Here is a 25,313-nt window from a genome sequence, read left to right as displayed (position 1 = left end):
TCTCTTTTCAGTTGTCCACCACCATGGCCCTTGCACCCGCGTCTTCCCTTCCTGCAGGGAAGGGGTGTAGCCTGCCTGCAGGTAAGCATGTCCACCTGGAACCTCCCAGCCATGTGTGTGCCTTCCCTGTGTGTGTGTATGCTCAGGGATTGCCCATGAAGGAGGGTAATGGTCTCTCTCCACCCTTCTCCTCCAATATAATCCCCTGCCTGCAGGGGTAGGTGGCACTGCTGGATGATCCCTGCACACACACCCTCTTCTATGTGCTCTGGCTTTTCCCTGCTCTTCTTTCCAACTGCTGTGGGGTCCCTGAGGACCTGCTGAGCCTTTGTGATGCTTCTTCAGTCCCCCAAGCCCTGAATTGTCACACAATGTAGCCATGTCCCCTGCATTGCCAGCCTCATCCCCTTTGCTGAAGCCCACCCACTTGCTCACCCAGGTCAGCCTCCTGAAGAGATTTATTCCCAGTGCTGGCTCTTTACTGGGAAGAACCCCCTTGGTTTTGGAGCACACTTTTCTCTGTCCACCCTGCTCATCCTTCTGTGCTGTGGGCATTCACTGCCCTGGGGGGGCTGTTCCTGTGCTGGTGGCTCTTGCTGTGCCCTGACACTGTTCCTTGTTTTCCAGGCCCGCGGGGAAGGTGATGGAGAAAAATCCCTGTGGTTCAAAGGCGGGTGAGTACAAGGGGAAGCTGAGTACACTCTGCCCCCCGGGATCTCAGCCCCACTCCTCATTAGGATGTGATTAATGAGCTCAGCATTAATGGGCTTGTGTGGGGAAGGGTTGCCGAGCTGTGGGCATGCAGGGAGGCCAGTCTTGGAGCTGAATGGTGAGGCTGGTCAGCGCTTTTGGAGCAGCCAGCAGACATGACATTGCTCTGTGACCCCAGGAACTGCTGCTAAAGGGGAGAGTGAGGAGGTGAGTTGAGATGGGGATAAGGAAGGGCAGCAACTCCTGCTTCCCCTGTGGAACGGTGTCATGGGGAATCCTGAGCCTCTCACCTGGACGGGCTGGAGGTCTCAGTCCTGTCTTGCCCTCGCAGACAGCCCTGCTGTGGACCTGGGCAGAACATGGTAGGTTGCCTAAGAACCCCCAGATCATTCCAGGGATTTCTTTCCAACAGGGCTTTGAAGTTCCATTCCTGCCTTGGGTTCTCTTGCAGCAAAAGTTGAGGCTCACCTGCTCAGTGCTCCCCTTTGGGGTCCCAGAGGGAACCCCAGCTCTCCAGCCTCACACTGCAAAGACAAAGCTGACGAAGCCAAATGGGCAGTTTTTCTCCTGAGTTTCACCGTTAAGCTTCACGTGGGGAAAAATCATCATTTTTGCCAAAATTCCTTTCCCCTTAGTTTTTAGTCCAGTGATCCCTACCCTGGCTGGGGTGGTGGTGGGGATGGAGATCCCATGGGTGGGTCCCTGGCCACACAGGGGTTGCTTTGCAGTCATATTCACCAAGTCGTAGATATTGGGAAGAATTCCTTTCCTGTGACAGTGGTGAAGCTCTGGCACAGGTTGTTCAGAGCAGCTGTGGCTGCCCCTGGATCCCTGGAAGTATCCAAGGCCAGGCTGGCAATCTGATCTAGTGGAAGGTGTCCCTGTCCTTAGCAGGGTACAGAATGACATGAGCTTCAAGGTTCCTTCCAATCCAAAGCATTCCATGTTTCTCTGAGGTGCTGAGTGACCATGGGGCAACAACAGGGGGCCCCTTCCTGCCTCAGTTTCCCCTTGCCCACTGACTCTCCTCTCTCTTGCAGGCCTGGTGGTGGGCTGATCATTATAGACAGCATGCCGGACATTCGCAAGCGAAAACCCATCCCCCTAGTTAGCGATTTGGTGAGGTTCCTCCCAAGGCACCCCCCCACAGCTGCCAGCTTTGCTCCTGCTGCGCCCCACCGGACTGCGCCGCCCGTGCCCTGCTCCCCAGCTGCCTCTAACATGGCTTGTGTTCTCTGTTTTCTTTCCTGTGGCCTGGCTGGGCCTTCCCTGCGGCAGGGGGGCAGCTGTAAGGTTTCTGCGCTGCATTAACAGCATGCCCGACATTAAGCCTGGACGCAAATCTCTCCCTCTAGTCAGCGATCTGGTGAGCGCGGTGCAAGGGGTTAAAGAGACAGCGCCCTTGGGGCTGCCCCACACTGCCTGGGGGGCTCCAGCCCTCCTTGCAGTGGGGAGCTGGGCTCTCCCTTCCCCAGGGTGCTTCTCTTTAACGGAGCTCTGGTCCCTACCCCAAGCATCAGCCTGAGGTTGCCCAGGGCCGTATTTGGTTTCCCATTTTTTTAGTGGTGCTGTATCCCTGGTCCCTTCCTGTGCCAGCTGCCATGCCAAGCTGTCCACAGCCATGCAGCTTGGACCACACTGGTGCTGGACAGACAGACCCCCATACCAGGGGGGGGCTGGCAGTGGCTTTTCCAAGTTGCCCAGACCCTGTGCTCCTGTCCCCACTGTCCCAGCGTATGGGGCTGGAGACCCCCAATGTATGGGCCCCCCATATATATACCCCTCCAGTCCCTAGGCTCTTGCACAGGGTCACTCTGCTGGTCCCCTCTTGCTCCTGATGACAAGAGACAACGATTTTGGAAACAAGACACCCTTGTCCCCCAGAATTAGGTGCCCTTCCCCCTCTCTTTACACCTTGTCAGCTCCACTGTGTGCCTCCCTGGGGTGCCACCCTCCTGTTCCCAACCTGCCTCTCCCCCACCCCCTTGCTGTCCCCAACTTGGTGCCCCCACCCCAGCCCTCTTGGGCAGCTGCTGATGCTTCTGCATTGTGCTGTGTTGGTGTTTTGGGGGTGGGGGGTGGTGGGGTGGGCACGGGGTAGGGTTTGGGAGTCTGCTGCCTTTCCCTGCTGGGATTTGCAGGCTGCAGCCAGTGCTGTGGCTTGGGGACACAGTGCCCCCCACCACAGACTGCAGTGCTGGATGAGGGGGTATTTCCCCAGTTCCCACTGGTTCCGGCAGGGAAGGGGCTCTCCTGGGAAATGTTTGCACTAATGCCTTTTTATTCCCCCCTCGCTGGCCCTGGCTGCCCACAGGCCATGGTAAGTGCTCCCCACCCCATCTCCCCAGGGGTCTCAGACACGTGCTGAGAGGCTCTGCCCCACTGGGGCTGAACTGGGAATGTCACAGGCTGCTGCACTGGTTCCAGTCCCACTGCACAGCAGTGCTGGCAGCAATGGGGGCTGGGCTGTCCCCCCTGCTCGCATGCAGCCAGGACCCTTCCCTGTCTGGGATCAGGGTCTGTCCTGGGTGTTTCACAGCCACTGGGGGTGTAGGAGGGAGCTCTCATGTTCTGCTGGATCTGGCAACTCACTTTCTTTCCCACAGTCCCTGGTCCAGTCCAGGAAAGCGGGAATCACATCTGCGCTGGCCTCGAGCACCTTGAACAATGAGGAGCTGGTAGGTGCTGGGGTGGGCTGGGTTGGGGATGGCTGGGAGGGGGAAACTGAGCCTCAGGGGCCAGGCCAGCAACAGAGGTGCAGAGTCTGTGCCCCACCAGCATCATCTGGTGATGCCTGAGCATCCAAGATGCTCATGGCAGCACCTGGGGATAGAATCATGGGATCTTTAGGGTTGGAAAGGACTTAAAAGATCATCAAATCCAACTGTCAACCCAGCACCACCACCAATAAATCAATGTCCACAACTACATCCTCTGCCCTACTTCAGAGTTTCTCCTTGTCTCTCCCCTGTCCCTGCACAGAAAAACCATGTTTACAAGAAGACCCTGCAAGCCTTAGTGTACCCCATCTCCTGCACAACGCCCCACAACTTTGAGGTGTGGACTGCCACCACCCCCACCTACTGCTACGAGTGTGAGGGGCTGCTGTGGGGCATTGCCCGCCAGGGCATGCGCTGTGCCGAGTGCGGCGTCAAGTGCCACGAGAAGTGCCAGGACCTGCTCAACGCTGACTGCCTGCAGAGTAAGGACGTGGGGCCCTCAGCCTTGTCCCTTCTCACCTTGCAGAGGGAGGAGGAGCAGCCCCAGAGAGCTCTGCTCCTGACCTGGGCATGGGAGGAGTGGTGGGCAGAGCAGACTCATCCTGGGCAGGGGATAGATCCCTCCAGGTTTGAATTAATTCATGTATGGAATCGTAGAATCATGAAATTGTTAATGCTGGAAAGGACCTTTAAGATTATCAGGTCCAACCATCAACTCAGCACCCTTAGCAGTCATCACTAAACAGTGTCCTCAAGTGCCACAGCCACTTGTTTTTTGCACACATCCAAGGGTGACACCATCACTGCCTGGGCAGCCTGACCCAGGGCTGGACAAAAATTTTGGGGAAGAAGTTTCCCCTGATACCCAACATAAACCTTCCCTGGTGCAACTTGAGGCCATTTCCTCCTGTCCCTGTCCCCAAGCCCACCATGCCAAGCTGCGAGAGCTCTTGTCTCTGTCCTGGGTGCCACCAGCCCCCCAGCCCATCTCACCCATGCCTGTCCTCTCCCAGGAGCAGCAGAGAAGAGCTCCAAGCATGGAGCAGAGGACCGGACCCAGAACATCATCATGGTGCTCAAGGACCGCATGAAGATCCGGGAGCGCAACAAGCCAGAGATATTTGAGCTGATCCAGGAGGTGTTTGGGGTCAACAAGACCACACACACACAGCAGATGAAGGCGGTCAAGCAGAGTGTCCTGGATGGCACCTCCAAATGGTCAGCCAAGATCAGCATCACGGGTAAGCAGCTTGTCACATTCAGCACTGGGGACCCTGGGAATGTCCACATTGCCCAGCCCCTCATTCTGCCAGGCAGCTTCAGCCCCTGTGGGGACACAGGTGCCTGTTTTGGGGATCTTCGTGTGGCTGTGGCACTGACTTCTCTCTCTCTGTTCTCTCTGCTGTGCTGTGCTGTGCTGCAGTGGTCTGTGCCCAGGGCCTGCAAGCAAAGGATAAGACAGGTTCCAGTGACCCCTATGTCACTGTCCAGGTTGGAAAGACCAAAAAAAGGACTAAAACTATCTACGGCAATCTCAACCCGGTCTGGGAGGAGAATTTCCATTTGTAAGTTCACCCCTGGTCTCCCCCATTCACATTCACAACCACAGCCTGGTTGTGCCAGGCTGTGCTGGCTCTTGCCATGTCCCAGTGGGGTGGGGGGAGCCAGCTGGGCCTCATCCTGCCTCCACTGAGGTTCTGGGGTCCCTTGGGATTCTGTTTTATGCCATAAGCTGTGCTGGGGCTGCCTGGGTATGGCACAGAGCTCACTAGGAGCAGGTTGGTGCCCTTGCATCTGCTCTCTTCCCCAGTTTCTGCTTTGTGCTAGTCCCTTTTGTTTAGGAAAGCAGTGATGGGGAGTAGCTGGAAAGGTTTCACTTGCCCTTTGTCACCTTCCCAGCGAGTGCCATAACTCCTCTGACCGCATCAAGGTCCGTGTGTGGGACGAGGACGATGACATCAAGTCCCGCGTCAAGCAGCGCTTCAAGAGGGAATCCGATGACTTCCTGGGCCAGACCATCATCGAGGTCCGGACCCTGAGCGGGGAGATGGATGTCTGGTACAACCTCGGTAAGCAGCACAGCCTGGGGCCCTCGCCCTGGGCTCAGGGCTGACACACCCTGCTCGTGCTGGGAGCCCCTGCCCGGGACTCCAAGGGGAGAGTACTGCCAGCCATAGCCTGAAGACTATTGCAGCAGGGTCTGCTCTTAGAGACAATTTAATATCAAAAGCCATCAGGATAAAGCGTTTTCAGGGTCATTTTGAAAACCCTCTGCCTGGGAGCCTCCTGCAGAAGGGAAACCGAGGCCCAGAAAGGCCGTGTCTCTAGTGGCTGGAAATGTGGCCAAATCCCACCCCAGCCTGGCTGCACGTGGTGCTGGTGTCCCCTCAACCCTGGCCCTGTGCCAGAGCATTGTGCCTCCCTTTGGGGCTGGCAGGGTAGCCCCAGGGAAGCCTCACACCTTGTCCCTCTCCCTGCACCTGCAGACAAGCGCACAGACAAGTCTGCGGTGTCAGGAGCCATCCGGCTGCACATCAGCGTGGAGATCAAGGGCGAGGAGAAGGTGGCTCCTTACCATGTTCAGTACACCTGCCTGCATGAGGTGAGCAGCCCAGACAGGCACAGGGGGCACGGCCCCCTCCCCAGCAGTGCCACCCTGCCACCACCTACCCTGGGGAGCTGACAAGACTCTGTACCTCCAGAACCTCTTCCACTTTGTGACGGATTTGCAAAACAACGGGGTGGTGAAGATCCCCGACGCCAAGGGGGATGATGCATGGAAGGTGTACTTTGATGAGACAGCACAGGAGATCGTGGATGAGTTTGCCATGCGCTATGGGGTGGAGTCCATCTACCAGGCCATGACGTGAGTCCTGTGCCCCCGTCAGGTTCAGAGGGGCTGCACCCACCCCCAGGTGGAGGGTTACTGTCCCCATCTTCCTCTCCTGCTGCCATTGGCACTCATCTCCCTGCCATAAGTGCAGACTGGCCCCAAACCTGTGCACCCATCCTTCCCCTTCCCAATGTGCTCTGGCACAGCCTCATCTCAAGTCCTGTGTCCATTTTGGGCACCACAAAATCAGAAGGATCCAAAGCTGTTGGAGAGTGTCCCAAGGAGGGACACGGAGCTGGGAAAGGTCTGAGGAGCGGCTGAGGGCACTTGGCTGGTTCAGCTGGAGCACAGGAGATGAGGGGAGGCTCCTCGGGGGCTGCAGCTCCTCCCGAGGGGAGGCAGAGGGGCAGGGGCTGAGCTCTGCTCTGGGACAGCTCCTGGAGCCCAGCAAGGGCTGGAGCTGTGCCAGGCCTTGGCATGGAGCTCAGGGAAAGGTTCTTCCCCCCGAGGGTGCTGGCACTGCCCAGGCTCCCCAGGGAATGGTCCCGGCCCCGAGGCTGCCAGAGCTGCAGGAGCGTTTGGACAGCGCTCTCAGGGCTGCTCAGGGTGGGGCTGTTGGGGGGTCTGGGCAGGGCCAGGGGCTGGGCTGATGATCCCTGAGGGTCCCTTCCAATTTGGGATGCTCTGGGATTCAATGACTTATGCAGCCCAAACCCTGCATCCCATCCCATGGCCCTAACCCCTCAGCTGCCACCTCTCTCCCTAGGCATTTTGCCTGCCTCTCCTCCAAGTACATGTGCCCCGGTGTGCCAGCAGTGATGAGCACCCTGCTGGCCAACATCAACGCCTACTATGCCCACACCACCGCCTCCAGCAATGCCAATGCCTCCGACCGCTTTGCCGCCTCCAATTTCGGGGTAAGTCCCATGGTACGTAAACGTTCTTTTCTTTTTCTCTCCTTTCTTTGGGAGGGGGTGGGGGGCTTCAGAAGCAAAACGAGGTGTGCAAAACACCCTGCTCCAAGCTGCAGCCAGGCAGCAGTGGGGTCAGCCCCTGCTTGCCCCAAAAATCATCCCACTCCTGTGTTTCAGGAAGGAAAAAGAGCCACCACCTTCCCAGGAGAAGGGCTAAATTTGCTCCCCAAATTATTATGGGAGCCTGAGCAAACTGGGACCCTGTGTGGCAGTGTGCCAGGAGGAGGGGGCCACCTTGGTGGCAAAATCAGAAGCATGTGGCCACAACCTACCCCTGCACTTGCTGGGGGGTCTTGCACAGCCTCGTGTGCTTTGGGGGACCCTGGCCTGCTGCAAACTCAGCCAGTGTGCCAGCACCACTGGGTGCCAAGTTGGGCGAGTTTGTGGTAGGGCTGGGTGCCCCTTGGGGACGTGGGCAGGGAGGGGCTGAGCCCTCACCTTGGCTGCCCCACCCGTGCCATCCCAGAGGCAGGAAATGGTCGCTCTGGGTGTGCATGGGTCGAGCCAGGGTCAGTGCCCAGCCCTGGGTGCAGCAAGGTGCTGGGTAGCCAGGGACACAGCCAGGGCCGAGCACAGCTCGGGCAGCTTTGGCTCACCTCCACGTTCCTGTTGCAGGGGGTAGCTAGAGCCGAGTGAGCTGTGCCTCCGGATCACGCAAGAGAAGGAAACCAAAAACCCGCCTTTTCTCTAACATGGAGGATTTTAAAAACTTGTCTCTTTCTCTTTTTTTAGAGAGCCTAAGGTTGGGTCTAAGTGCCCAGCTTTAACCCTGAGTACCCGTCGTGTCCCGTGTTAGAGTGCTGTGGCTGCTCCTTGGGTGTTGGGGACGTCCCCGCGAGCGCCGAAGGTTTGCGGTGGCCAGCACAGGCTGTGGCATGGCCGAGCCAAGGACTCGCTGCCCCTCCTGCCCCTGTGCTCTTACCCCAGACTCAGACACTGCTCCAGACGCTCCAGAGCCCTGCGGGTCAGCCCTGACCCCGCACAGCCAGGGGGGTGCCCAGGGCTCTCGTGGGAGGCCCACATGGCTGTCCAAAGCCTCTCCACCAGCAGGAACGCAAAGGGAAATGCTCCCCAACGACATTTTGGGGCCAATATTGGGAAGAAAGTCTTCCCTGTGAGGGAGTGAGGACTGAGGTTGCCCTGAGAGCAGCTGTGGCTCTCTCATCCCTGGAAGTGTTCAAGACTAGATTGGATGGGGCTTGGAGCAACCTGGAATAGTGGAAGGTGTCCTTGCTCATGGCAGGGAGTAGAATAAGGTGGTCCTTGAGGTCGCTTCCAACCCAAACCTGTCTGGGATTCTACGATTGCTTTGTCATTAGCTCTGACCCCTGATCTAATCTACAACCCAAGATGGGATTTGCATCCTTCTGCCCTGTGCTCTCTGGATGGCAGCTGGGCTGAGCTGAATTACAGCCCCTCAGCCCCAGTGGAGACCCCCCACATGGGGTGTTTCTTGCCCATGTCCCTTGATGCAGCCCAGTGGAGTGAGTGAGGAGCCCATGGAAATAGGGGGCCACCATGAAGATGGGCAACCACTGCACATCCTTTCCCTGCCCTTTTTCTTGAGCTCGTGGAAAGCCCCAATCGAGGGGCTACTGATCCTGCAGCCCCTCTCCCAACTCTTGTCCTGAACCCAGGCTCAGAGGTGTTCCAGTGGGCAGGGCACACAGATCAGCCTGTCAGTCTCCCAGCAATGACAGGGGACACGTGGTGTCACCTCTCCATCCTGAACAGCACCTGGCATGGCCACATGTGCCCCAGGAGCTGCTGAGGGCTTTGAGTGAGCCCCAGCCACCAGCAAGGAGATGCTCTTCTCTGCAGGCATATCCTGCCCCTTCAGGGCTCAGAAGGCAGGAAGGAAGGAAGGCAGGAAGGAAGGAAGGAGAGGGCTGAGCTGAGAGCAAAGAGAGACAAGGGCAGGGGGGTGGGGTCGGTGCCTGCCGCCTTTGCCCTGTTCACCTGCCCCCGGGGCGTTTCTCCACAGAAAGATCGCTTTGTCAAGCTCCTGGACCAGCTGCACAATTCCCTGCGGATTGACCTCTCCATGTACAGGGTAAGGTGCCTGCCCTGCCTCAGTGTCCCCACCTGAAGCAGCAGGTGACTACTCCCTCACCCTCACTTGCCCTTGTGAATTTTGAGGGCAACTCCCCTCTTTCCTTCCCAGAACAACTTCCCTGCCAGCAGCCCCGAACGGCTGCAGGACCTGAAGTCCACAGTGGATTTGCTGACCAGCATCACCTTCTTTCGGATGAAGGTACTGCTGGGAGCCCCACTCACCCTATCCCTCAGGGGATCCGGCTCTCTCTGGCCCTGGTTCTCTGCAGGTTGGGGCGGTGCTGGCCTGTGCTGCTCCTGGGTGGGTGTCTGGGGGTGCTCCAAACACCATGCTCTCCCTGCACACCAGGTCCAGGAGCTGCAGAGCCCCCCACGAGCCAGCCAGGTGGTGAAGGACTGTGTGAAGGCCTGTCTCAACTCCACCTACGAGTACATCTTCAACAACTGCCACGAGCTCTACAGCCGGGAATACCAGACAGACCCGGTGTGTGGGGCAGGGGGAATGCTGGGCACTGACCTCCCCATCCCATGCCCTTCTCCTTTTCCTCATGCTCCTGCTCCCTCTCCAGAGTGCTCAGTCCTGTGCAGAATGATCCCCAGGCCTTGGAGTTTGAGCTCTGGGGTTGAGATCAGGACAGACAAGAGGGGGTTGCATGGGTCCTCCAGGGTATTCCCTCCTGCTCCCTTGTCAGCCCTAACACAAAGCTGAGCCCTGCACTGGGTGACCAAATTCTTCACTGTCTCCCTGCACCTCCAGACTAAGAAAGGCGAGGTGCCCCCCGAGGAGCAGGGCCCCAGCATCAAAAACCTGGATTTCTGGTCAAAGCTCATCACCCTGATTGTCTCCATTATTGAGGAAGACAAGAACTCCTACACGCCCTGCCTGAACCAGTGAGTAGATGCTGGGGAAGGGGACACTGCTGTGCCCACAGAGGGTGCCCATGTGGAGGCACTAGGATCTTGAGGCCTTTGGAAGTGATTATAACATCCAATCTACAGATAGGAAGGCTGAGGCTGGTGTGAGGGATGTCTGTCCACATGGAGGGCTGATTCACCCTATGTGTGTAGCCTCAAGCTGTGGAGGGGAGATTCAGGTTGAACATCAGGAAGAATTAATGGAAAGGATGGTCAGGCATTGGATGGGGCTGCCCAGGGAAGTTTGCAGTCCCTACCCCTGCAGGTGTCCAAGGAAGGCCTGGATCTGGCACTCAGTGCTTTGGGTGGGGTGACAAGGGGGGATCATTCACAGGTTGGACTCAATGACCTTGGAGGCCTTTTCCACCCTAAACGATTCTGTGATTCACACTCTCCCCTCACCCCAGGTTCCCCCAGGAGCTGAACGTGGGGAAGATCAGTGCTGAGGTGATGTGGAACCTCTTTGCTCAGGACATGAAGTATGCGATGGAGGGTGAGTCCCACTGCCACCCTGAGCCAGAGAGGGAGGACCCAGGCAGGAGCTGTCCTCAGCTCACACCTCCTCCATTCCCTGGGCAAACCCATTTCATCTCCTCATCAACACCATGCCTAGCTTAACCCCCCGCAAAAGCACTTCCACCTTTTTACCCTGGGGAGCCACACCCCAGATTTGGGGCTCAGAGTCAGCCCCAGGCCCTTTCCCCGTGCAGAGCACGAGAAGCACCGCCTGTGCAAGAGCGCAGACTACATGAACCTGCACTTCAAGGTGAAGTGGCTGTACAACGAGTACGTCACCGAGCTGCCCTCCTTCAAGAGCCGCGTGCCCGAGTACCCCGCGTGAGTGCAGCCCTGGGGCCGGGGAGGGGGAATGCTGGGCACTGACCTCCACGAGGGCTGCTGGCCACCACGAGGGCTGCTGGCCTCACCACGGATGGGTCTCTCTTCCAGCTGGTTCGAGCCCTTCGTCATCCAGTGGCTGGATGAGAATGAAGAGGTGTCACGGGATTTCCTGCACGGAGCACTGGAGAGGGACAAGAAGGATGGGGTATGAACAGGACTAGGGGCACAGTCTTGGAGGCGAGGGGCTTGTCCCTTGATGCCTGACTGGGGCCAAAATCTCCCCCACACATCCTGCTGACACCTCGTCTCACTCCTACAGTTCCAGCAGACCTCGGAGCACGCGCTCTTCTCCTGCTCCGTGGTGGACGTTTTCTCCCAGCTCAACCAGAGCTTTGAGATCATCAAGAAGCTGGAGTGCCCTGATCCCCAGATTGTGGGGCACTACATGCGACGGTTTGCCAAGGTGGGCACCTGCCAGGGCAGGGGTCAGCACCACCCCTGGGACCCCAGTGCCAGCCTGGCTGGGGCTCCTGGGCTCTCTGTGCCCCCTCCATCCAGCTGTCGGCAGCCAATATGCAACCAACACACCCTGGGACACTCCCAGCTCTGCTAGCACAGGATATTAATTAGTTATGAGCTAATTGATGACTTATTTTCTTAATTAATATAGATTAATTAGAACTGGCTTGCAATATAGGAGGGAGTTACGTGCAGGCTTGGTGGTTGTTGCCTTTGCAGTTGTGCTGGATCTGCCTTCCAGTGGCTGTGCCCATGTCGCTCCTGGTGCATGAACATGAGCCAGGTGTGCCCAGGTGGGCAAGGAGGCCAATGGCACCTGGCTTGTACTAGCAATGATGTGGCCAGTAGGACCAGGGCAGTGACTGCCTCCCTATGCTGGGCACTGCTGAGGTCCCACCTCAAATCCTGGGGTCAGTTTGGGGCCCCTCACGACAAGAAGGACATTGAAGGGCTGGAGTGTGTCCAGAGAAGGGAACAGAGCTGGGGAAGGGTCTGGAGCACCAGGAAGGGCTGAGGGAGATGGGAAGGGGCTCAGCCTGGAGAAAAGGAGACTCAGGGGGGATCTTGTGGCTCTGCACAGCTCCTGACAGGAGGGACAGCCGGGGGGGTCGGGCTCTGCTCCAGGGAACAGGGACAGGAGGAGTGGAAACGGCCTCAGGCTGTGCCAGGGGCGATTTGGGTTGGATGTTAGTAAAATGTCTTCACTGAAAGGTTTGTCCAGCCCTGGCACAGGCTGTGCAGGGCGACGGTGAAGTCACCATCCCTGAAAGTGCCTAAAAAACATGTGGATGTGGCACTTGAGGATATGGTTTAGTGGTTAACATGGTGCTGTGCCGAGCTGATGGTTGGACTTGAATTTATAGGGCTTTTCCAACCTTAATGATTCCATGATCCTGTGATCCATGAAGCCAGAGGGGATGTATCCAGGTATGAGGTTTTTTCACTGCTGTTGGACTCATGGTTTCCTTCTCTCCCTCCTTACCCCTTGTTGCTGCTGTCTGGGTGTCTTCCTTGGTGCGCTGTTTGGCTGCAGACCATCAGCAATGTGCTGCTCCAGTATGCTGAGATCATCTCCAAGGATTTTGCCTCATACTGCTCCAAGGAGAAGGAGAAAGTGGTGATGTATCTCCCTTTTGCTGTCCTCACATGGTGGCCCCAGCTGTCACCTCAACCCCAGGGTGGTTGGGTCCCTTCCTGATGGCAGTTCCTGACACGCTGCCAGGGTGGCTTCTGTCACACTATGACATGAAATAACTCATGCACACCTCTAAGATCAAAAGAGCAAAAGGAAGCAACTTTTATTTTTGACCTCGCAATATATAGAATTCCAAAAGTGACAGGGGATTGGAGGAAGAAATTGCTACTTTTCCAACCACACTGATCAAACTAACAATTGATCAATTCTCTCCTCCCACAAAAAATGCAAAACAATCATTATTTACTTGACAGTGCGTGAGAAACTCCAGTAGAAATATGTAAACATCAGAAGGTATAGAAAACTTTTAAAGAACTTTAAAACTTTTAAAAGAACAGGGTGACAGGCTTCCATGCCATCCCTGTCCTCATGTCCAAGGTGGGAGGGTCCTGGGGCTGGGGGCAGCTGTCCCAGCCATATTTATTGGTGCTGATCCTCCTCTCCATCCCACCCCTCCAGCCCTGCATCCTGATGAACAACATCCAGCAGCTCCGTGTCCAGCTTGAGAAGATGTTTGAAGCCATGGGTGGGAAGGATGTGAGTATGGGGGGGTTCCAGCAAGGAGCCCTGTGGGGGGTTGGATCATTCCCTTCCCCACCGAGGTAGCCCCTTGCCCAGTTCCCCAGTGCTGGGAGCAGACCCCTTCCCCAGTCCTTGTGGGGTCACACTGTCCTGCCCCATGGCACCCTGCTGTCCCACAGGGACAGGGATGCATTTGGGATGCAGAAACTTCCCTGAGGGCTGGTTCAGGAACCCTGTCAGCTTCAACAACCTCTTCCTCCTGCAGCTGGACACAGAAGCCAGTGACATCCTCAAGGAACTGCAGGTGAAACTTAACAACGTCCTGGATGATCTGAGCCGAGTCTTTGCCACCAGGTACAGCTGGGTGAGAGGGCAGGGGCAGTGGGCAAAGGAGAGGTCTGGGGGTCCCAAAGCTGTGGCTGGCATCAGGCTGGGGGCTCTGGGGGGATATGCTGAGCTGCCTGCGTGTTGTGGTCCCCAGTTTCCAGCCACACATCGAGGAGTGTGTGAAGCAGATGGGTGACATCCTGAGCCAGGTGAAGGGCACCGGCAACGTCCCCGCCAGCACCTGCAGCAGTGTGGCACAGGATGCTGACAACGTCCTGCAGCCCATCATGGACCTGCTGGACAGCAAGTGAGTGTGGGGGCAGCTGGAACCCCCACCCTGCCCCTCCTGGCCTGGCCAGGCAGCGTGAGGGGCGTGCAGAGGGGACATGGGAGGGGTGACACGTGGGATCTCCTCTGCGCAGCCTGACGCTCTTTGCCAAGATCTGCGAGAAGACGGTGCTGAAGCGGGTGCTGAAGGAGCTCTGGAAGCTGGTGATGAACACCATGGAGAAGACCATTGTCCTGCCCCCACTCACGGACCAGACGGTGAGTGATGGGCAGAAGGACCCTGAGACACAGGGGACTGACTGGGGCCAGTGTGGGACGTGGCTGGCCAGGTGCCCTCACTGGCATGTGACAGGTTGGGGACTTCACTGAAATCTCCAAACCCTTGTCCAGCTCCTGGCCAGGGGAAGGATGGAAGAGAGATCCTTGCTCCAGAACCTTCTTGGTTGGCTTTGGCAAAGGACCTTCCTGCCACCTCCATTGTGGCATCAAGAGGGGACACTAGCCCTTTCTTATCCATCCTTCCCTCAGAGCTGGAACAGCATCCCATGCCACACTGATCCACACTGGCTCTGGGTGTGCCAGGAGGTGAATCCGGGGGCTCCTGGAGTTTGGGGAGACACTGCCTGTTCACCTTGCTGAGGGGCTGAGGGTTTCATGAGGATGGGGGGACATATTCCCCAGCAGGACTGAATTGTTCCTCCTGGGGGGTTTAGGAAAGCAGAGCAAACCCAGGGAATGGTCCCTCTGTGAGGCTCCATATCACATTGCTGTTTATCTGCGCCCCCTGCACCTGAAGCTTCCTGAGGTGGTTCCTTCAAAGTCAGGCAGGAAAGGGTGACAGTGAGTGCTCTCAACCAGCCACACACCTGTCACTCTTTGGTGGCTTTTGTCACCATTACAAAGCTGGGCTCAGGCTCTTCCTTGGAGTTCCTGGAGCTGTCTGCCTTTATGTCACCTTTCTGGGACTGTGGAGCTCTTGTGCTGTGTCTGTGAGGGACAGCACAGTGATGACATGGCAGATGTCAGCCCTCAGTGGTGCCACTCACTGTCACCGTGTCACAGCCCTGAGCCTGGCTCAGGTCAGCCCCATGTCGCTTCTGACCAGGCTCACACCCCCTTGGCCAAAGGTGGCCAAATCTCATAGGAATGCTGGTGCCACTGAGTCCCAGTCCCAGTCCCCATCTTTCCAGCTGGGCTGTGGAGACAGTGCTAGGGCAGAGGAGAGGGCATGGACATGTGGCTCTGCTGGGCGATTTTCCTGAGGGCAGACAGTCCCTGGAGTGCTGGGACTGGTCCCTTGGGCAGGGCACATCCTGCCCAGGTGTTCCTGGGTGCCAGCCCACGGGGTGACTGGACAGGTTGGTGCTTTGGGGGTCCATGTCAGAGCCAAGTGTTGACTGGGGTCCCTGGAACTCAGCAAAACCCTTCCCTGACAGTCAGGGGGTGCTGGGCAGGTGAGGATGGGGCTGCTCTGGGGCTGTGGAGCTGCGGTGCAGTGGCAGGGCAGTGACACTGAGTTCTGTGGCTGGGGAGCACCCATGACGCTGTTGGGGCGGGGGGCAGCCAGGGCTGGCGCTGGGGAGGATGGAGGAGGCAGGGGCCGACACTCACCTCATGGTTGTTCTCTCCAATTGCTCCTCTCGCCTCTCAATGGCAGATGATTGTAAGTACGGCAGCTCCCTGTCTGTCTGTCTGTCTGTCCGCTCTGTGTCGGTCCTGGCCTCGCCGGTTCTTGTCTTGTGTGGCTGCCCGTGCCCTGCCCACACCCTCCTTCGGCTCCTGACCTGGTCCAGCTCCTGGTCCCCACCCCTGCCTGGCACGGCACATGCCAGCCCCTCCGGGATGTGGTGGGTGGAGAGGTCTTGGACAGATTGGCAGTGCTGGGATGTGGGGAGGGACAAGGGGAGTGATGGGGTGGGAGGGGACGGTGATGGCAGTGCCATGTCATCAGGGTCTGCCAAACCTGGGCTCCGTGCTGAGGGGAGGATACCGCGGGGGGCACGGGCAGGGAGCGCTGCGTGCCTGGAATCAGGGCTGCTCACCTTTCCCCTCGAGGCCCTGGCTGGGGTCTGGCTGTGATGGGGTGAGGGCAGAGGATTTCCCTGCCAGGAGGAGGGAGGAGGAGTCTCTCTGGGGGGACACGGTGGTCCCTGGCCCGGGGGCTCGGTGTTGGGGCAGGCTGCTGGCACAAGTTGTGAGGGATGTGACCCTGGGAACCTGGACTGCTGGTTCCCTTCTCGGCACCGCTGCTGGGTCCTTGCATGGCTTTGACTGAGCAGTTTCCTTCTGTCCTCTTCTGACCAGTCTGTGGCTGTGGGTTTATGCCCTGGGGGCAAGGGAAGGGCAATTCCCCCCTACAATCCTGTGCCCACGCCTGTTGTGACCCAGGCACCTGTGCAAGAAGAGCAGTGGAAGCCAGCTGCTGGGTGCTGGTGCCAATCCCTGCAGGGACAAAGACCCCTCTGCTGTCCCCCGACACCTTTGGTGTCCAGCAGCAGCATTTGGGGAAGGCTTAGGGGCAGCCTGGCGCTGAGTCTCCCCTCAGATCTCATGGGGACCTCATGAGAACCTCATGGGGACCTCGTGGGGACCCCATGTCCCAGCTTTGCTGCTCTGTGGGAAAGAGCAGTGTCAGCTCTGTGTGGTACAAGCTCCTCTTGTTCACCCACCACCCTGTGCCAGGGCCAGACCCTCTCCTGGCAGCCCTATTTGGCCGTACCTGTGCTGCTTGTTCCTTCTGAGGCTTCCCAGCCAGCTGACTGCGTGCTCGCCTCTCCTGATCCAACAGTCCGTGCTGAGAGCCGAGTTCATCCCCCCACCATGGCACTGTGGCTCATTCCACACAGCTCCTCTTGCCTGGATCAGTGTGGGGCTGACACTGGGCCCACCCCTGCACAAACCAGAGCTCTGTGTGCCAAAGCCAATCCCAGCTACTCCCTCCCTGCTCCCTCCCCAGTGCTGGGAGCACCTGCCAGAGCTGAAGCAGGATGTGTGGGGGCACCAGAGCCTGCCCACAAACAGCTGGATCCTGTATTCCAGCAAGGATCATCCCTCACGGATTCAGCATCTCTGTATCCCAGCAAGGATCATCCTGATAGATTCAGCATCCCTGCATCCCAGCAGTTTCCCAGTGTGAGGACAAGTTCTCCAGCAGTGCAACATCCTGCTTCCCAGTGGGGATCCAGCACCCTGATGACGCCAGGCCCTCACTGAGTATCCCGTGGGGACCAGTCCCCCACTGGCTGTCCTTCAGGAGCTCGTGATGTCTCTGCCTCCTGTGCCCCTGTGTCCTGTCCCATGCTGTCCCCCCACCCCACACTCAACCTCTGACATTGCTTCTACAGGGCACGCTCTTGAGAAAACATGGCAAGGGGACAGAGAAGGTAAATAGCTGTGGGCTCCATGTGTGTCACCGCCCCGGGGCCACACCTGTGGTCTCACACCCGCCTGCTGTGGAGGTCCAGGCTTGTCCGTGCTTCCTCTGTTGTGCTGTCTGGATGTGCTGTTGCCTGCGTGGTGTTGTGGTGAGGTGTGCTGTGCTGTGTGCTGGGGACAGCCCCAGCTCTGTGTGTCCCCGGGGTAGGGAGAGGGGGCTCTGTGGTGTTCAGTCCCCGTGGGGTGGATGTGGGGTGTCACCACACACTGCCCCACAGCCCCTCAGCACCAGCTGCCTGGTGGGACAGCGAGGGGTTGAGACCCTGCGCATGGGAGACCCTCCACACAACCCCATCGCCCTGTGGGGGCTCAGGAAGAGGGGACCCCCGTGCTGGGCCATGCTGGGCACAGTGAGGGCCCCGGGGCTGCTGAGATCCCCCGGATCTCTGAGCCCACTCCCCTTCCTTGCTGAGCCCCAGCCCTGCTCCAAGGGCTTTCTCCAGCACATGGGCTCTTGCCCTGTCTGAGGGCTCCTCACCACAGCGTGGGGGCCCAGCAGTGACCCCAGCCTGCTCCCCAAATCCTTTTCTTGGGAAGAGCCAGGCCAGCATCCATCTGGGCAATGCCTCCTCTCCTGGGGGACACTGGCTCCTGCCCAGTATACTTACTGAGTGTGCTGGGTGAGATGGTTCCCTCTGATCTCCCAGCCCCAAATAGGGTGGGGAGCAAGGCTGCCTGCCCTCAGAAGAGACCTGGCACACTCCTCACAGCTTCACCAGCGTGGGCACGGGGCTGAGCCTTTGCAGTGATCTGGTGCCCAGCCAACAGCATCCTGGGCAGAGCCAGAGGAGAGTACAGGGCCAGAGCCCTCATGGCCAGGGGATGTGGGGGGCCTGGAGCCGCGGCCAAATGCTGCTGGGGCCACCAGTAACTGTCCCTTGCTGTTCTCTTCCAGAGCAGGGTGAAGCTGCCCAGTCACACTGAAGTAAGGACATGGCTCTTCTGCTCCCCACTTGGCACTGCTCTCTCCCCTTCCCTCCTCCCTGTCCTTTGTTCCTTGTGCTCTGGGTTGGGGGCTCCCAGCTCAGTACTGTCCTGTTGTGCTCTGTTTTGGGGACACCAGTGTCCCCAGCTCCCAGCCTGTCCACTGACTGGGGGAGATGGGAACAGTGAGGGTGGAATTAATGGGACAGAGCTGGGTGGGGCACAAAGGGTTAATGGGGGCATACAAAATGTGGGCATGGAGGGGGCAGACCCCTGTAGAAGGTACTGGTTAATGGCAGAGATGCTGAGGTTCCTGTGTTGGGAGGGACTGGAACTGCTGGTGCTGGGAGAGGGAAGGTAGTGGAGGTCTCTGAGCCCCAGTTTATCCAGTTGCGCTTGCACAGGAGCTGAGGAGGAGAGCTTGTGCTCAGCCCAGAGGTGCCAGCCCAGGGCATTGAGCAGGACCTGCCCATCCAGGGGGCTGTTGTGCCCCACGGAATGGCTCCATGGCCCCTGCCATGCTGGGGGCACAGCTCAGCCTGGGTCTCACACCCAGGGACTCCCTGGGGTGCCGAGGGGCTGGCACCCTCCCTGGCACTGCTGGGGCTGGGCAGGGCCCCGTGTGGCCGGGGGCTGTTTGGTGCCTGTGGGGTTCAGGCCACATCCTCCCCATGCCCACTGTCCCTCGCTCTCGCTCTCTGCTCCCACCGTGTCCGATGTCCGAGCGGGCAGTGCCGTGCTGTGCCAGGCCCTGCTGGATGCAGGAGCAGGTGCTTGGAGCACAGCAAGCAGGATGGGACCCTTGGGCCGAGCTGCTTGTGCTGAGCAGAGCCAAGGGTGATGCCAGGGTGGCGTCCTGCCCTGGTGTCCTCAAGCCTGCAGCCTCACAGCTGTGCTGAGAACCTGGCTGCCAATCTGGTACCTGTGTCACCTTCCTGGCTGCTGTCCCCTGGAGCCTGGAGGAGCCCCTGGAACTGCAGCAAGCTTCTGGCATGATGTGCCCAGCCTGGGCATGCCACCCCCAGCCCGCCTGCTCACCAGGGCTGTCCCTGTTTCTTTGCTCTCTGCAGGGCACACAGATGATTTTCAATGCGGCCAAGGAGCTGGGGCAGCTTTCCAAGCTGAAGGTGAGGGCTGGGGAGCTGGGCTGGGGGTCACCAAGCTGAAGACGAGGGCTGGGGGTGCTGGGTTGCTCTCTGTTCCAGGGTGGGTGCCAGTGCCACTGCTGCCAGGACCCCACCACTGCCCCCTCGCTGGCTGGGCTGGGCTGGGGGCAGCGGGGTCCTGGTCCTGCACTGAGAGCAGGATCTGTGTCCCCCAGGACCACATGGTGCGTGAGGAAGCCAAGAGCCTGACCCCGAAGCAGTGTGCCGTGGTGGAGCTGGCACTGGACACCATCAAGGTGAGGGCACTCTGGGGCATTTGGGGTTCCCCTGGGGCTCTGACCCTCAGGCACGGGGAGCACCAGGGGGACCCTCTCAGACCTGCTGAGCATCCGGAGGCCTTTCCCCCTCCAGCAATACTTCCACGCCGGCGGCGTGGGCCTGAAGAAAACGTTCCTGGAGAAGAGCCCTGACCTGCAGTCGCTGCGCTACGCCCTGTCCCTCTACACCCAGGCCACAGATCTGCTCATCAAAACCTTCGTGCAGACCCAGTCGTCGCAGGGTAGGACACGCTGCCCTGGCCCCTCGTCCTCCCCAGGCTGTGCCCTGGCCAGAACCCACCTTGGCTCCGTCCCAGTGGGGCTGGGGGTCCCAGCCAGGCTCAGTGGGGAAGGGATGGGTGGGGTAGGAAGGGCTTTTTCGCAGGTGAAGAGGGGCCGTGGTGCCCAGTAGCAGCTGCCTGGCACTCTCCAGTTCCCCACCAGCAAGAACAGTGGGTCCCCAGTGCCAGGGCATTGCTGGACTGGCATGGAAATGGGGCCTGTGGGTGGGGCGGAAGGTCACCCTCTGGCCAGGTGTCACAGTGTTTGTCTGGATGGCCCCAGGCACCCACCACAGGGTCAGTGGGATCCGGATGCTGTGCCAGGACCTGTCCTGGGCATGCTGGGTGCCCAAGCCCCTGATCTGGGCTCCAGGGTGCTGGGGTGCAGTGCAGGATGCTGGGCACCTTCCAGGGCAGGATCAGCTCTAAATGCTGCCCTTTATTCTGTCCCTTGGCTGCTGGAGGAGGGCCCTGAGATGCTTGGTGGTGGTCCCAGGCCACCGCAGGGTGCCCCAGCCAGGCTTGTCTGCGTCCTCGGGGAGTGGGACGTGCGTTTGCTGTCCGTGAGTCTCCTTCAAGGGACGTCTGTCCTGTCTGTGCCTCCTGTGCCAGCCATGTCGGGGGCGTGGGGTTGGGTCTGGTGGGTGCCAGCACCCCTGGGTGTACCCTGTCCCCAGGAGCCCACACTCAGAGCTGGGGGTGCCTGGCACTCCTGTGTCGCTGCAGTGTTGTCCGGGTGCTTGGCCGTCAGTCTGTCTGCGAGATCTGATCTCTCTTTCTCTTTGTTTTCCCCTCCCTCACTGTTCCTGTTCCCCACACACATCCTCTTCCTCATCTCCTTCTCTCTTCTTCATCTTTTCCCTCCTCCCTTCTTTTGCATCTCCTTCCTCCTCTCTTCGTTGTCATTTCCTTCCGCCTTCATCTCCCTCCTTTTTTTGTGTACTCTGTGCCGTGTCTCTGTCTCTTTCTCTCTCCTTCCCACTAGTTCATGGTGGGAAAGGGATTAGGTTTACCCTTAGTGAAGAGGTTTATCCTGAGAAGGGTACGTGTGCTACTCGCCCGCCCCTGCTCCTGCCTGCCGCCGGCCTGGGCTAGTAACAGTCCCAGCACCGCGGGCTGGGGTGGCCTGGGGACCCCCCAGCATCGCTGGCCTTGGGGACCCCCAGAATGGGCAAACTGCCACTCCCAGGGCTGCTTTGGGGGGAGTTTGGAGGAACTGTGCTCAGCCATACTGACCACCCCCAGAGCGGGTCGGGGGCTGTCCCCATGGGAATAGGGGTGTCTGCCCACACGCTCTGGGCACCCCACATTGTCCCCAGCACTGCTGCACCCCCTGTGACCTCCCCCTGGGCCATGTGGCCCTAGGGGAGGCCATGCCACATCCTGTGCCCTTCCTGCCCACCCTGCTGCCCTCAGGACCATTACTAGCCCTGCTCCGGCGCGCTCCGTCTGCCTGTGCTGGGGCGCAGGGAATGAGCCCCCGCGGGCCCTGCTTGGCCTCCATCACACCCTGCTGGGGGCCGGGGCTGCACCCCCGCTTGGCCTTCCATGCCCAGACCCCCTCCCCACCTGCCATCGCCTCCATCCCGGCTCAGCATGCGGGGGCTGGAGGGGAATGTGCCATCGCCAGCCTCGGCCTGGCCTGGCACCCTTAGTGACGTGTGGGGACGTGTCCTCCTTCCACTGCTATTCCCACCCTGAGAGCTGCCCACTGAGCCCTGTTGGATCTCCGTTGCCCCATCAGACCCACAGAGCCTGCCCCTCTGCCTTGGACCCTCATCCTTCACCCACGGGTGCATGCATAACTCTGGGGTGGCGTGGGGTGGACTGACCTGTTGGCTGAAGGTCACCCAAGGTCCCCAGGCTCGGGGACCCCTGGGCTTGGTGGGGTTCTAGGATGGAGGGGTACGAGGGGGTGGGTCAGCCTTGAGACACTGGTAGGGCTGTGGCTGCCCTGGCTGGGTCCCTCCTGCCCAGGGCTGTGCCCATGATGCTGTCACCCCTCTGTGGCCAGAGCATGGGGAGCTGGGCCACTGTCCTCTGCCCCATGCTGGATAGACCCCTCAGCCCTGTCTGAGCAAGGGGGGGTCACAGGGGTGGGATGACAGAGTGGGGGTGTCCTGCCATGTCCATCACAGCTGCTGCACCCAACTGGTGTGCCCACAACCCTTTGGGACACACCCTAATGCCCATCCTTTTCCACCCCACGGTGGGTGACCTGCCTCCTCAGTGGGGTTGATGTTGGGCAGGGCATGTCAGGAACATTAGGAAAACAGGCAGTTCATGTCCTCCCTCTGTCACAGGCTCTGGCGTGGAAGACCCCGTTGGGGAGGTGTCCATCCACGTGGAGCTCCTGACCCACCCCAGCAGTGGCGAGCACAAAGTCACCGTCAAAGGTGGGTCCTGCTGGCCGGGGTGCCGGGGTCTGGCAGGTGATAGTGCTCCCTGAGCCTCACCTGTCCCCTCCTTGCAGTGGTGGCTGCCAACGACCTCAAGTGGCAGACCTCGGGCATCTTCCGGCCCTTCATCGAGGTCAACATCATCGGGCCCCACCTCAGTGACAAGAAGAGGAAATTTGCCACCAAATCCAAGAACAACAGCTGGGCCCCCAAGTACAACGAGAGCTTCCAGTTGTGAGTGGCACCACGGGCTGGGGGTGTGGGGACAGGCTAGGGAATGTGTCCCCAGCACATGGGGACCCCCTGAGATCTGCCACCACGGGCTGGGGGTGTGGGGACAGGCTAGGGAATGTGTCCCCAGCACATGGGGACCCCCTGAGATCTGCCACCACGGGCTGGGGGTGTGGGGACAGGCTAGGGAATGTGTCCCCAGCACATGGGGACCCCCTGAGATCTGCCACCACGGGCTGGGGGTGTGGGGACAGGCTAGGGAATGTGTCCCCAGCACATGGGGACCCCCTGAGATCTGCCACCACGGGCTGGGGGTGTGGGGACAGGCTAGGGAATGTGTCCCCAGCACATGGGGACCCCCTGAGATCTGCCACCACGGGCTGGGGGTGTGGGGACAGGCTAGGGAATGTGTCCCCAGCACATGGGGACCCCCTGAGATCTGCCACCACGGGCTGGGGGTGTGGGGACAGGCTAGGGAATGTGTCCCCAGCACATGGGGACGCCCTGAGGTCTGCCAGGGAGTTTGTTCATCCCTGGTGGGTTTTTTAGGTATTTTCTCATTGGTAAAAGCAGGGAGAGGGGAGTAAAAAGGAAAAGGCTTTTCTAGGAGCGGGGGTGGTGACACCAGGGGGTGAAATGTGACCCCATCTGCCAACACTGCCCGTCCCTTGTCCCTTTCTCCCTCAGCACGCTGGGGACAGAGACAGGTCCCGAGTGCTACGAGCTGCAGGTGTGTGTGAAGGATTACTGCTTCGCCCGGGAGGACCGCACCGTGGGCATCGCCGTGCTGCAGCTGCGGGACATCCTGCAGCGCCCCGGCTGCGCCTGCTGGCTGCCCCTGGGCCGCCGCATCCACATGGACGACACCGGCCTCACCGTGCTGCGCATCCTCTCGCAGCGCAACAACGACGAGGTGGCCAAGGAGTTCGTCAAGCTCAAGTCGGACACGCGCTCGGCCGAGGAGGGCAGCAGTTAAAGTCCTCTGGCCCCCCCAGCCCTCGGCCCCCGCTCCCGTCCCCTGACACAACCCTCCAGCCGTGTATAAGCCATAGGAGTGGCCGCAGAGGAGTCGCTGCCCCGGCCCTGGGGAGGGGGTGCTGTGGCTGCAGTGACAGACCCTCCCTCCCTCCCCGGCCACCATGGCTGGCTGACAGCGGTGCTGAGCACAGCCAGGCCCTGGCACACCCCGCAGGAAGGTGCTGGTGTTGGGGGGGCTGCAGGGAAGGGCTGGAGCCGAGCCTGGCTGAGGGGAGCAATCTGCCCTTCCCCTAGTCTGTCTGAGATGGAGGAACCCCAGTGGCTCATCTCTGAACCTCCACTGTCCCACCCAGTCCCACACCTCACCGAGTGACACAAGGAAAGGGCTGCAGGGGGTGGGTGTTGGTGAGTGGCTGGCACAGCGTGATGGCCCCTTGTCCCCATCCCTGAGCGTGGTGGTGTGTCCTGAGGGCAGGGCAGCTGCCAGCCCTGAGCACATACGTGTACATATGTAAATACCTGTACATACAGGGCAGCTGGACAGGCTGTGTCCTGCACCCGGAAGGGCTATTGGGGCTGTTGGGTGGGCGGGTGCAGCCCCCACAGGCCCTGCACAGGGTCCCCTCCCTGGCTGGCAGCAGCATCACCAGGGTCGGGAGCAGCAGGGAGCAGCCCCCGGCCCATATCCTGTCTTCCCTGCCTTGCTGCCACCGTGGGCTACCCCACTGCCCCCCAGAAGGTGCCAGGGCTTGGGGAGGCAGGGGCTGGGGGCACCTGAGCAGAGGGACTCGTTCCTCTTTGCTCTGGCCAGTAGGGACCAGCATCCCTGAGCAATGCAGCCCATGGGATTTCCTTGGAGCAAGCAAAACCCTTCCCACCCCACCCCAGAGAAGCCCTTCCTCCAGTCCCCCAGTAAGCACCAGTTCTGTGCCCCCAGTTCCCCAGTGAGCACCGTTTCTGTGTGCTAAGTGGTGTGCATGTCTCGTGCCTGGGAGGCCTGGCTGTGTGGTGTTGGGGTGGCCACCCCAGCTGGGGGTCCTGGGGCAGACAGAGGCCTCATGACCCCACAAATCAATTCAGCTCTCTCAGCCCCTCCCATCCCAAAACAGGGTACCCCAAACGACCCCCACGCTCCTTTGCCTAGAGGGTTTGCCTGGGACCAAAGGGTTTCACTTTGCTCTCATTTCTGTTGAATGTTTACACCCTTTTCTACCGGCTGCTCCTGCCCGGCCGGGCTGGGGCTCGGCCCCACAGCCTGACCATGGTGCCCTGGCCCTGTGCCCCCTCCCCAGCCCCTCCTGTTTGGCATGTGATTGAACTGACCAGTTCTGCTCCTGTAGCACAGTGTCACCGATCCTGTGTGTCTGTCCCGCCCGCCGCGGCGGCTCCCATGGATGCATGACAGTGAGATGTTTTGCACTATTTTGAATTTTTTGGGCTCTGTAAAAATATTTTATTATAACTGACATTAAAAAGCACACCCTTCACTGTGGCTCCTGTGGGGAGTTGGGAGGGAATGGGCACCTGGGGGCATTCCCACCTCAGTGCATCTTTAAAGGGAAACCCAGGGATATCCAACCTCAAGGATAACCAGCTCCAAGGTTAACCAGCTCCAGGGTTAACCAGCTCCAAGGACCAATAAGCTCAGGGATGATCCCTGACGGTAGCTTTGCAAAACAAAGGATAGGTGTTACATGGAATTGCAGGAACACAGAATCCTGGAATATCCTGATCTGGAACAGA

The 25,313-nt window shown here is 59.5% G+C and overlaps 1 protein-coding gene across 1 annotated transcript in view; it reads left to right on the top strand.

Moving 5' to 3' along the window:
* UNC13A (unc-13 homolog A) overlaps positions 1-25,057 on the top strand; it is a 37,805-nt gene extending 12,748 nt beyond the window's left edge. Inside the window, exons 12-44 of the mRNA XM_032744000.3 lie at positions 628-674; positions 1,752-1,830; positions 3,026-3,031; positions 3,318-3,389; positions 3,694-3,913; positions 4,445-4,672; positions 4,855-4,996; positions 5,331-5,500; positions 5,918-6,033; positions 6,134-6,297; positions 7,031-7,181; positions 9,223-9,291; positions 9,403-9,492; positions 9,643-9,777; positions 10,051-10,184; positions 10,616-10,701; positions 10,919-11,045; positions 11,157-11,253; positions 11,368-11,511; positions 12,601-12,684; positions 13,222-13,299; positions 13,550-13,638; positions 13,766-13,918; positions 14,034-14,157; positions 15,557-15,562; positions 17,244-17,282; positions 18,230-18,259; positions 19,329-19,385; positions 19,580-19,660; positions 19,776-19,923; positions 22,266-22,358; positions 22,436-22,595; positions 23,280-25,057. Coding sequence (XP_032599891.2) covers positions 628-674; positions 1,752-1,830; positions 3,026-3,031; positions 3,318-3,389; positions 3,694-3,913; positions 4,445-4,672; positions 4,855-4,996; positions 5,331-5,500; positions 5,918-6,033; positions 6,134-6,297; positions 7,031-7,181; positions 9,223-9,291; positions 9,403-9,492; positions 9,643-9,777; positions 10,051-10,184; positions 10,616-10,701; positions 10,919-11,045; positions 11,157-11,253; positions 11,368-11,511; positions 12,601-12,684; positions 13,222-13,299; positions 13,550-13,638; positions 13,766-13,918; positions 14,034-14,157; positions 15,557-15,562; positions 17,244-17,282; positions 18,230-18,259; positions 19,329-19,385; positions 19,580-19,660; positions 19,776-19,923; positions 22,266-22,358; positions 22,436-22,595; positions 23,280-23,568 — 3,708 coding nt within the window. The 3' untranslated portion in view covers positions 23,569-25,057. The remainder of the gene's footprint in view (positions 1-627; positions 675-1,751; positions 1,831-3,025; positions 3,032-3,317; positions 3,390-3,693; positions 3,914-4,444; positions 4,673-4,854; positions 4,997-5,330; positions 5,501-5,917; positions 6,034-6,133; positions 6,298-7,030; positions 7,182-9,222; positions 9,292-9,402; positions 9,493-9,642; positions 9,778-10,050; positions 10,185-10,615; positions 10,702-10,918; positions 11,046-11,156; positions 11,254-11,367; positions 11,512-12,600; positions 12,685-13,221; positions 13,300-13,549; positions 13,639-13,765; positions 13,919-14,033; positions 14,158-15,556; positions 15,563-17,243; positions 17,283-18,229; positions 18,260-19,328; positions 19,386-19,579; positions 19,661-19,775; positions 19,924-22,265; positions 22,359-22,435; positions 22,596-23,279) is intronic.
* The last annotated feature ends 256 nt before the right edge of the window (positions 25,058-25,313 follow it).

This window comes from Taeniopygia guttata, chromosome 28 (genome assembly GCF_048771995.1).
Source record: "Taeniopygia guttata chromosome 28, bTaeGut7.mat, whole genome shotgun sequence".
Classification (NCBI taxonomy): domain Eukaryota; kingdom Metazoa; phylum Chordata; class Aves; order Passeriformes; family Estrildidae; genus Taeniopygia; species Taeniopygia guttata.
This window is presented reverse-complemented; position numbering and strand designations above follow the sequence as displayed.